We start from the raw sequence: 12,543 nt of genomic DNA, 5'->3' as shown, positions 1-12,543 counted from the left end.
ATTGAAATAAGGTCAGTAAGAAAATAAACCGCACATGAATATTCTTCCCTGGCTGCCCCAGAATCCGTCTCTAAGCAGCGAGGAGGTGAAGAGGAGATAAGGTTAATGTTCTGCTCGAGCTGCATACAGAAACCTTTTTTTATTTTCTTTCACAGCAGCTTAAGAACAGTGACGCACCAGTTGCTGCAGCCTTTCTTGAGCCTATTTGAAGTTGTAATATGCAAATTGTTTCTTAATCAGAATCCTTTTTGTACCAAAGTTGCAAACCCTTGACGGCCTTTTCTCCATTAATGGAATAAAAGGCAGAGGGGTGTTAATAATGCACGCCTAATTGAAAGGGCAAAACACGCAGAAGATATTCCCACCTGTTCTTTTGATGATGGATGTGTCATCCCATTGAAGTTTAATACATCGGCTATGATTCATACCTTCAAACAGCCGCAGTGTGAACGCCGTATTGGACACTTTGAATACTGGAAATTGCCACAAATTCGTTGCTTTCCATCCTATTCAAGTGCTGAATTTCAAAAACCCAACCTTGAGTATTTGAGTTGTATTCAGTATTGTAGCCATGTTTCTGTGTGTGTTTGTTACAGCTCCGCAGGGCCGGGCTCTGAAGAGGAGGCAGGTGGGAACAGCAGACAGAGACACAACCGCAGAGATGGAGGAGCTGGAAGTTTGGAGAAGAGGTTGGAGGAGCTGGAGAAGGTACGTCCTCTGACCCATATTAAATCAAATCAAAATTACTTTATTTATCCCAGATTCCTGTCCATTCCTGATACACGCCACAATAGCAGTGTCGTCCGAGTACTTCTGGATGTGGCAGGACTTGTATTGGAAGTCCGCTGTATACAGTGTGAATGGGAATGGAGCCAGAACAGTGCCTTGTGGAGCCCCTGTCATTACTTCACACTCAATACAATACATGTTTGTACCAATACAAACACAAGCCACACTTGTTTTTAAGGAATATTTTGACATTTTGCAAAATATACTTCAAGGAGAATACACAAAGAATGGATTTGGCCACTGATAGCACCATAAATTACACACCATTTGCAAATCATATTCACAACAGATATTACTCTAATGATATCACAATGCAAAAACGCCCATGAAGTTTACTATCTTTCCTCAAAACTTCAGGCTATGAATTTAAACATGAAAGGGAGAAACCATAGTTGGGGATTAATATTCCAGTCTGTCAGTGCTGTTGGGGTGCTTCAGCATCAGAAACTGCCAGAAGACTCAATATATATTATATTATAATATAATAATTGCAATGTAACTGCATGTGGCTGTTAGTGCTGAGCATTGTAATTTGGACTCTTTTTGCAATGAGGCTAATTTGCATAGATAAAATGCCAAGTGTATGCATAGGACCTAATTTAAAAGCATGCAAATCAGGGCTTTGAGTAGTGATTGCCAATTATCTTGTTTATTTTTGTTTTTGTCAATAGAATATCAGAAGATACTGAAAAGTGTCCATCTTAGTTCCTCAAAGTCCAAGGAAATGTTGTTAAATGCCTTGTTTTGTCAGTGCAAAATCAAAGGAAAAGCAGTAGATTTCCATATTTGAGAGAGAGGCTTTTTTTTTTTTTAGCAATTTTTGCATTAAAAATTACTTGATTGAATAGTTGCCGATTATTTTTCCGTTTATCAACTAAACGATTTGTCAACAATAGCAAAGGAGCACTGAGATGCTAATTGCTTGTAGTGTAGTAAGGGGGGATTCTTTTTGTCTTAATTGTGCCGTTTTTGTGAAATACTTAAGTGAATTTTCCTGTTAGAGTATTTACTTTCTTGCCAAAAGTTGGATGAAATGACCACCTAATCACCTAAGCTAATCTTACCTGCTGGTTGTACCTTAATAGTGAAAAGTATGTTCACATCTCATTCTTTGCAGGACAACAAATACATTTATTTCCCCACAAAGTCAAACTATTCCTTTAAAAGTTCATGTATTATTATATAACTGACATGAGTTGGCCGCCTGCTAGGAGTTTAGTTTATAAAGGTTAATATCAGCTCTTCAAACAGAGACACACTTTTATGTTTTCTGATGAAAAGGTAAGTAAATGTGGACATCTGCTCTGAGACAGGCCTGTTTCCTGGTCCAGATGAGTCATAAAACTCATTTTGGCAGGTTTTATCAGCACCCTGCTGATTCCTCGATATTTAATGAGACATCTTGCAAATTCTAACGCTCTGGCACATCAAGTTTCACTGAGTTATGTCGCCTGGTACCCTTCCTGCTGCTTTTTAAAATTAGACATGCAACCATGATTGAATCAAATCATGTTTTATATTTTTGTTATATTGTTTATACTGACAATTTGGGTTGCAAAGAGGTGGAACATTTCTGGTAAATTTCCAGAAACTTTCCATGGGAAGTTAAGCTGGGGGATTTTGGAAATATATTAAAAAATTAAAAAACATGACATTTCCACAGATCTAGTTGTAAGAAGACCTCCCCCCAACCCCACCCATTTAAATAATGAATTAATTAAAATGATAATTTTATAGAATAAAATTCCTGGTTTATTCCCATAAATTCCTGTTAATTCCCATGGAAAGTTTCCAACTTTGAAAATTCCCAGAATTTTTAAACCCCACTGACAGTGCACTTTCTGCTTTCACTATACTTTTCATTATTTTAATTTTTTTGCTTTTTTTAAATTTAATTCCTATCCAGAATTTTAACCATAGCAAATAATTAGTTACAGGGCTGTAGCATGAATTTAAGAAAATGCAAAGTTGCCAAAAAAAGTGAATGCTTTCTTTACTATATTATTCACTTTTCAATTTCCTGCAAACTTCAACTCTCTACACAAGTTTTTTTTGAGTTTTACAGTGCCACGAATATACATTTGTTGGTAATAAATACAGATTTTCTTTCTAATTCTATTTATTAAATTTAATTTCACTTAAAATTCACTTAATAATAAAAATTCCAACACATTTCATGCAGAGAGATGCCAAAAGAATCATTTAAGAATATAGATTAAACAAAATATATAATTGATAAAATATATAATTTTTATGTTTTTGTTTTGGTTGTTATCTTTTTTTTTTAAGGACAGTACACTTTCTGCTTTCGCTATACTTTTTCTTGTTTGTTTTTTTGTTGTTGCATTTTTAAAATTCCTATCCATAATTTTAACCAGAAAGCAAGTAGTTATTTACAGGACTGTAGCATTAATTAAAAAAAGATTAAATAAAAAAATGCAAATTGCCAAAAAAGTCAGTGTAATCTTCTTGAAAGTTTTTTTCTTTACATATTTACTGTTCGATTACACTTTTCTGCAAACTGCAAATATATTGGAGAAAAATACAGGTTTTCTTTTTAATTTTTAATTTAATTAAATTTAAAACATTTTTAACCTAAAATTGACTGAATAAAAATTGCAACACAATTTATGCAGAGAGATGCCAAAAAATGAATTTAAGAACATGGATAAAAAATGATATGTCTTTTTTTTTCTTTTTTTGTTTGTGTTTGTTTTGTCTTGGTTGTTTGTTTGTTTTTTCCTCTCATAGCTTTTTAAAGTTTCTTGTTGCCAAAGTTGTTTCTGACTCCCCTCCCATGGCAGCGAGAAGGATTTTGACTGAAATCTATCTGGTTACGTGATTGGTCACCACAGTCAGGCTGCTTTCCTTCAAAAGTTAAACTCCGCTGCAAGCCGCTCCATTTTTTTCCCCAAACATCCCCTGTGGTGCTGACCGCTACAGCCCAAATTAACTACCCACTGATGTTTCCACTGCACTGCCTGATTTGGTGTGACTGCAGCCTAAAACCCCCCAAACACATGACCGCAGTGTCCTCAGTGGCTACTGTCCTGACTTCAACCAAAACACACTATTTCTTCTTCTAATGTGCTATCCTGTGGCGTTAACTCATCTTCCAGTGTGCCCGCTGTTCCACCATGAAGGTGTCAGTTTCACCCTCGTAATAGGATGTTCTGAAGAAATATCAGAGTGAGAGCAAATCTGAGAAAGCTCAGTTTCAGCCTCTAACCAGAGCCAAAGTGATCCCAACCACCATGGACATGTAAAATCATAGAGGAAGCATCAGCTCAATGATTGACACATGCTATCTCTGCTAAGTCCTATCAACTTTTTCAGTGTTCGCTGAGTTTTGGAAGAGGTCCATCCGCAACTCTTTTGGCCGAACCGAAAGCCTTTATCAGCTGCACTTTGTTCGGATGAATTTCCACTTTGAGTCCTTTGAACGGTCGCCTGAGTTGTGATTTTATGGCTGGAAATTTGCGGCTCAGCACCGGCAGAAATCCTCCTCGGTGTTGTCGAAGCGATGACCTTTTACAGCGCAGATATGGCTTTTCCTATGGCTTTCCTATCAGACACTCAACCCCTCCACTGCTGCCGCCCTGGAAACTCAACTCGGAATCAAATGTCACTTGGGTGGCTTTCAGGGGGAAAAAAAGGTTTTTAAAGTAAGAACTGCTTTGACCTCAGCGACTTCAGTGTGAGGTGTTTCTCTCAGTTAAATGGCTAGAAACACTTTGAAAGTCCTGTTTCAGACACTTATCTTTGTGCACATTATACAGGCAGAGATGTGTGATGTCGAAGGTCTGTTCATGTGAGATTGCTGCCAGGTAAATCTCTGAGAATCCAGCCTGCAACTTTAGATCCTTAGATGTTACTAAAAGCCTCACAAGTACAGAGATGTACAGTATGTTTGATCTTTGTAAATATATCTTTCATAGAAATGCGTGTTCTCCAAAACCAAGAAGTTTATAACCTGAACACAGGTTGGGAGGGAAGTCACAGAGCCATGTCGTTCATTCAGACCCCTATCACATATAAGGCCTGTACTACTTTATTAGTCTGAAAGGATGAGTAAAAGAGATGCCTGTTCAAAGACTTCAAAGCTGCATTTATCTATAGTACCTTTAAAAACCGGGATGAAAAGAGTTTCTATATTAATGTCCGCTTCATTCATACTTTGAACTTCTACTGTACCTGCCTGATTGGTTTCTGTGGAAACTATTTTATCTTGAAAGTAAATAAAACCTCAGGTCTGATCCTCATTTCCATCATAAGCACAAACATGTTTAAGACCTTTGTGTTTTAAGGCTCTTTCAGTACTGAACAACATCCATTTATTCCACTGTAGTCGTCGGAGGCGGACAGGAACACGCTGGCTTTTAACCAAATATAATTTGAAAGAAACACAAAAGAAACTCGTAATGCATTGTTCCCTGACAACCTGTTCTGTTCAGTTGATTTTCTTTTACTTGTTTTGAAGAATATGTTGAATTCGGAAATGGAAAATTACATATTTGATTATAACTGTCATGTCACAAAAAGCCAATGCTTTTTATTGACTAATGCCTTTAAAAACCAGACAGAATGTGCTTTCAATAAAGTAGCCTCATGCAAGCTGAACATGGAAACAGATTTAAACACAGGCCTGAATATATTCCCAAATGTTGAATACAGCTGTTTGCAGTTTTGGCTTGGAACATCCAAAGCTTTTGAAATGCTGGACGGTAATAAGGCTAAGGTCACTTTTATTGTCTCCCAAAGGATAGAGCGAGAAATCACAGCTCACCTGGTATCACGCTTACAGATGCTGAAGCTGTAGACTATCAGACTTACTGAAAAAAGCATCTGCAAACTCAACTGTCAGAAAATCTTCTTCAAGACAATTTGATGTTACTAGTGTTATTAATGGCCCCATTTAGAAGAAAACAGAAGTTAAGGAATCGTATGATTTGGGGCGTGGCTACCTTTGATTGACAGGTCACTAACAAGGTGAGCCGTCTTCAGGAGAGAAGAAAATCAATGCGTATCCACGACACCTCAAACAGGCAGTCCACAAACACCAGTGGGTGACGTCACGGTGACTGTGTCCATTATTTATATACAGTCTATGATCAGCGTCCTTGGTTTAATGACTCGGAGAAGAGGTGATAGATGGATGGTTCGTCCAATCACCTGGCAAGTATTTTTGCAAGTATTTTAAAGTGACTGCCTTTTTCCAATAGTAGCTTAACGCATGCTCAATTTCTATTGGTGTTATGTAAATAAATTGTTCTCTAAATTGCATGAATAGAATTGATACAATTCTATTCATGACTCAATAATCTTTTACTTATATACAGGGTGTCAATAAAGTCTCTTTACAATTTAATAAAATCTTTTACAAAGGCAATTGTTGAGATATCATAATCGGATTTGTTGTTGTATGTACTCAGAGGTTATCAAAGTTTTTAATCACATTGCATTTGTGTATTTCAGGTACCCTGTTGATGAAATAGGTTGTGGTAAATGAAGCCCTATAATAATGGCTACTCCTCAAGAGAAGGCGCATTGTGTATCATGGTTAATTGAACAAAAAAAAAAACTTTCTGTTGAGTTATGTTAAAGATATTGTGTATCGAACAAAGATACGAGACATCACTGACCAAAAGCAAAAGATCGCGGTTGTCATGGCGACCATTGATGAGGCTCTGCTACAGCGAACACGGCACAAAATCGAGTACCGTCTTGATGTGCTTCTTACAACTAATGGAGCCCAGAGAGGCGTATTAAATGAGGCAAAAAAGCTTCAATATCTCTTCATTTGTTTCTGTAATCATTTCTTTAAGTTGTAGAGAGACTTTATGGACACCCTGTATAGCCTACTCACTGGCAGGATCTTGGCTGCTGTTTTAGAAGGGAATCACAAACAAAGCCAACACGTTTTCTCCGCTGCCGTGCAATATGAAAAATATATTTATCTGGGAGTAACATTTCCCACTTTTCCAATGATGGCCTCTCAGATGGATGTATACACTAGATGGAAAAATAATAATCCCTCTCAATCATCACCTATGACACCTATGACTTACTAAAAGTGTGTGGTGACGTCTGTATCTGCAGAGACCGTTCACTTCTTCTTGTGTTTTCTCTTTTCTTTTTATTTCGCTGTTTTTGGGAGTTTTTCGGTAAACTTTTGGATGTGCACTGGATGTGTAGCCCCGAGCCTTAGCATGCAGGTTGCGAGGGCTGGACTCATTCCAAAACATCTAATCTGTGAATGTTGTGTTTATGGACTGCAACCGACAAATCCTACTCAATTCTTACTTTAAATAAAGACTTGCATGCAGATATCAGCCTGAGATACAACAAACAATCAGTAACTGAATTCACCTGAAGAAGAATAGTTGCATATGTACAGTACCAGTCAAAAGATTGGATACACATTCTCATTCAATGGTTATTTATAAAGACACTGAAGACATCAAAACTATGAAAGAACACATATGGAATTTTGTAGTAAAAAAAGTGTTCAACAAACCAGAATCTGTTGTGTGTTTTGGGTTCTTCGAAGTAACAGCTGTTTGCTTTTTATGACAACTTTGCACACTTCTGTTATTCTCTCAGTCAGCTTCATGAGCTACTCACCTGGATGGTTTTCAGTTAACATCTTTTAAGAAGTTACATCTAACAGTTACATCTTGTCAAGAGTTAATTTGTGGAATTTCTTGCCTTTGTAATGAGTTTGAGACCATTATAGAAAAAGGGGGCTATACAGTATGGAACGTTTTACTTTTTTTACTTTTTTTTTTTTTAAATGTTATTTTTTTTTAAAGTTTTTCCTTCCAGGAAGCAATGCTTCAGTTCAAGTGTTCTGGATCTGACAGTAAACATTTCTCATAAAAGTGAAGTAATTACAGTTTTTAGCCCCATACCGATGTGTATTAGCGTAAATATGAATTCCCCCGATTTCATCTTGTGAAAACACTCATAATTCATGTAATCATGCTGCTAATTTGTGTTTCCAGGAGCTGGCCAGAGAGCGTCAGGAGAACGACAGGTTGCTGACGGCCCACCAGGACAAAGACGACCTCATCGGGAAGCTGAAGGAGGAAATTGACTTGCTGAACAGAGTGAGTCCAGCCTACGCAATTTTCTACTCTGATGTCTGATATTTTCAGCGTTCCTTTGTGTTTTCCTGTGTGGGCGGCTTGTGTGGGTTGTAAATCATCATCTGGCATTTTAGTTTGAGTTGTGTATAATAGCTGTGAGCTTTTCTACAATGATTTGCTCGCAGTCCATTAGGATTTGGACACAAACAAACCTTTACTTTTGGATTTACTCACTTATTACAACATGACAGCACATATTGGACTGAGAGGCATTGTATGTGCAATTTGCATTTCAAAAACTCACCAGTGGTTTGATGACATTTGAGCCCTCAAAAGTTACGGCTTCCCGGTGTTGCTGGTGACATTAATGTCTTATTGATTTATCCGGCAGAAACAAATTTGCTGCCGGGTGGATAAAGAATTTCAGATGTGATTGTATGTCTCAAACGAATTGAGAAAGACCTTTTTTTTTTGCTTTTTACTTTTTCTTTGCAGCTTAAATTTATGGGTATTTTCAGTCGATTTGGACAAACACTGTTGTGGTTGAATAAAGCAACAAAAGAAGGAGATCAATAAGTAAAGAATAGTGCACTGACAGATGAAAACACCACAGTCTGGAACTTTAAAACACAGTTTCTTTCCACTTTCTTTTCATTGATGGTAGACTCAGTACAAGGTAGTTTGAGTCCAACATTCAGAGCATTTGAAAACCCTGAAAAAGCCTTTCCAAACAGGTACTTACCTGTCATTTCACAATCAATAGAGTAGAGTTACAGGCCAAAATAAATAATCTCTAATTGCAACCATGCCATCTTCTGCAAGTCAGTGTGGGCTCAAGTGAGTCCAACAACCCAGAACTTTTCCAGTCCTCTCCTCTCAAAGAGGGTTTATATGAATGGGTTTTTGGGTTGATGCCTGACATACTTACCAACACTTATCATGTTTCCATCAACGAATCTCTCTGTGCATTTTGAAGATTGGCATGAAAAAAGCTTGATGGAAACACACTGTTTGAAAATGCGCATAAAAGTTTTTTTGACTCACTTGAGGAGGTTTTTGTCTTTTTCGAATAATAGTTAATGCGTTTAACAAGAGATGAGCGATCAGCTGTTTCCGCTCTGACATGAAAGAACAATGATAAGTTACCCAATTGAGTCCTATTCCTGAAGACTTCTCTCCATTTTCTCTCGTGGGTGGACAAAGTTGTCTGATCAGCAACAGGCAAATGAACAAAGTAAGCACCCAATGTTTATCTCTTTGTGCAACACAGTCGGCAAAATAAAATGTTGGCAATGTACGTTTCAGCAAACCACAGACACTTTTAATCATTTTTTAAATTAGCATGAGAAAAGTTTGAAGGAAAGACCAATATTCAATAAAACTTTTAAATATGTGCATAATAGTTTTAATACTCGCTTGAGGTGGTTTTTGTCTCTTTTTTTTCAAAAAATAGTTGCCCTGATTTCTCTCCATATTCTCTCATGAGAGGCCAAAGTTGTCCGATGAGCAACCTCTTTTTTTGTTGTTTTTTCTCTTCTTCTTCTCCTGTTTTCTGACGGATTAGTCTACAGCAACACATTACACTGCCATCTTCTGACCAAAGTACTTTACTGCAGCTTTGTTTATTCATTCTTAACCAGTTGATGGAAACATCAACTGGCCTAATGCCTAATTCCCATTTTCTTTAATGCAACATTTCAAATTTTTTAATAATTAATTAATTATTAATAAAATAAATAATCATATAAATAAACATGTATTAAAATTGATTTATATAATTGTAAATATATACAGTATATCTTATGTATTTAGTAGCTTGGAAGTGCAATTAATAAAGTTCCTATCTATCTATCTATCTATCTATCTATCTATCTATCTATCTATCTATCTATCTATCTATCTATCTATCTATCTATCTATCTATCTATCTATCTATCTATCTATCTATCTATCTAGTAACAGTCTCAGTGATTTATTTGAAGAAACAGAATACTTCACTCAGTCGCCTTTTCTCCAAATTTATCTCAACAAATCACATCACATTGAGTTTGTGTTTGTGACATAACCTTGATAAGTTGCTATAATAATTATTGTGAAAGGCCTATTCAGATGGTCTCAAATCATCCACATACAACTAAGACTCAGTTGTGGCTCTTCTTAAAAGATCATTGTCACAAGTGCTTCTCAGAGATCTTGCATTCATCACACAGGGAGAGCCTGACACTGACGTGAACCCTCTAGCAGAGGTTGTGTGTGTTTATAAGTTTGGTTTGGCCTCGCGGGTCGGGGTCTTGTTACCTCCTCACGCTGCGGTCAGGGTTGAAGGGTCGGGGGAGACTCGAGTGAGCCGATATCTCTTTATATTCAGCCGGCGGAGTGAAACCTCCCCGAACCCTCTGAACCCTCATCTGAACCCCAGACTGTCAACAATCCCTCCTCGACTCGTAGCCTTTGCCCGCGTTTCTGGGTCAAAGACGCTGGTGGTAAAATACATCTCTGTATTCTGGCATCTCTGAAGGGAAACGTAGCGGGAGGGGGGCAAAGATGTCAAAGACTTTCATGCCTCAAATGTTGAGAGAAATTAGATCTTAGCTCTCCCCTGCAGAGCCAATCAAATCTAAACAAGAGATCAGAAAGTCAGCATTATGAACACTTGTCGAATAAAGGTTGCTCGGTTATTATCTGCACACTTTAGCCATTGTTGTGACACACACCGCACAACCCATCTGCAAACACTAAGAGTGCAATATTGCAGGAGGCATCGCGCTGATAGCATCGCATGGACAGGAAGCCGGTCATAAGAGACGGCCTTTATGTAAGGACGGTCAACGCCGCGATAGCCATCAGAAACGTCCCTGAGAGAGGCTCCCGCAAGGCCTGATGGGAAAGCAGGAGATAACAGTTGATCCAGTCTGCCGTCTCTGTGCAGAGCAGATTGAACCCTCGGCGACTGTGGAAGTTTATTTGGGAGAGAAAGAAAAGATAAAGCTCAACAGCTCAACTTTTGATATACTTTGAAGACAGAAATCCTCTGCAATCTCTGCAATAATGCAATTAAAGCCAAAGAGATCTCACATCTAAGAGAGGTGGGGAAAAATCGATACAGAATAGAATCACGATATTTTGCGTGGTAAAATGATATCAATTCATGACAAGTATCGATATTTAACGGTCAGATGGCCCGCCTGGAATATACTGGTATCCTATGAAACTAGAAGATCTGAGGAATCTATAGGCATCAAATGTCAGGATATCATGTCAGGAAGTTGTTGAAACATCACTGCAAAGTTCTGCTATTTTTTTAAGTTTCATGGTGATTTTCAAAGCGGTCATGTGACTCTGACATCACGCTATCTCAATGAAAATAGGCTCTCTGGGTTCTGGGTTGAAAATGTTCTCTTATTTGACAAAACAATTTCCCGATTGAATTTAATTTTGTGGACACAAAATGCAGTTAAATCGCAATATATTGTATCGCAATACTCACCATATCGCAAAATGCTTAAAATTGCAATAATATCATCAAGTATCGGGATAAAATCATACTGTTGGGCCTCTGCTGATTACAACCTCGAACCAAAACTCATTCAAATAAACCATTTTTAAGAGGAGAGGACTGGAAAAGTTTTGGTATTTGAGACCAACTTGATCCCACACTGACTGGCTGAAGATGGCGTGATTGTAATTTAGACATTAGTCAGTTAATCATATCATGAGTCAAGTATCGTGGGGCCTCTGCTGATTCACACCTCTAACATCTGATATTGAAACAAGTTGTAGATTTTGCTTTTTCAAAGGTTAAACCTGCAATAACTATTGTTTACAAGCTCAGTAGTGGCCCCATTTACATTAAAATGCATCTTGTTTCCAGGTTGTTTCTTATTACGATTGAACCTGATTACATTTAAACCTGGTGTTAACATGGTGTCTGTAGCAGAGACAACATGCTGCGCAGGAACTCGTGACCTCCTTTAGTTTGACTTTTCAAACCCCTTTAAGTGCAGCTGAGCTGATTCCCAGCAGCCACGCGATCACGACCGGTGATGGAAGAAACCGAAAATGAGGAGTGTCACTTTGATGAGACAGCGCCGTGGCAACTGAGAGCCTTTCTCATTTGCAACTAATTGGAGCTGTTAATGTCTAATTTGTTGCTATCAAGGCAGCCTGGCTGGAGGGGGGGAAACCTGGCAGAAACTCGCTTTAACTCTCACACTTTTAACACTGACTCAACCCTCAAAGGTATAACAGGGTTGTGAATATTCATGTGTCTAAACCTGTCCTTTTTTTTGTCAGGACCTGGATGACATTGAAGATGAGAACGAGCAGCTCAAACAGGAGAACAAGACCCTGCTGAAGGTGGTGGGACAGCTGACGAGGTAGAACACAACAGAAAAACATCCCAGCCTCCTCCTCCTCCTCCTCCTCCTCCTCCTCCTCCTCCTCCTCCTCCTCCTCCTCCTCCACCCGATGAACGGAGCGTCTCTCCTTTTTCTCCTGACCTCCTGCCCCGGGTCAAGTCCAGCAGCACGGCCTGTAATCTGTCTCATTCTGTCTCTTTGTGTGTTAGAGGTGAAGCTGTAAAAGTAGTCGACCTCACAGCCTTAAATACATCCCCCGCGGAGGATTTATTCCATTTGTTGTGAGAGAACAAGCCCCGACAGTCTCA

General features: G+C 38.3%; 1 protein-coding gene across 1 annotated transcript in view; it reads left to right on the top strand.

The window, feature by feature from the left end:
- Window positions 1–12,309, top strand: part of pawr (PRKC, apoptosis, WT1, regulator) — an 83,931-nt gene extending 71,622 nt beyond the window's left edge. Inside the window, exons 5-7 of the mRNA XM_059325901.1 lie at window positions 597–708; window positions 7,794–7,898; window positions 12,171–12,309. Coding sequence (XP_059181884.1) covers window positions 597–708; window positions 7,794–7,898; window positions 12,171–12,257 — 304 coding nt within the window. The 3' untranslated portion in view covers window positions 12,258–12,309. The remainder of the gene's footprint in view (window positions 1–596; window positions 709–7,793; window positions 7,899–12,170) is intronic.
- Window positions 12,310–12,543: the final 234 nt, after the last annotated feature.

The sequence above is a fragment of the Centropristis striata genome, chromosome 22 (genome assembly GCF_030273125.1).
Source record: "Centropristis striata isolate RG_2023a ecotype Rhode Island chromosome 22, C.striata_1.0, whole genome shotgun sequence".
Taxonomy (NCBI): domain Eukaryota; kingdom Metazoa; phylum Chordata; class Actinopteri; order Perciformes; family Serranidae; genus Centropristis; species Centropristis striata.
Note: the sequence above shows the minus strand (reverse complement) of the source record. Positions and strands in the feature narration are given on the sequence as shown.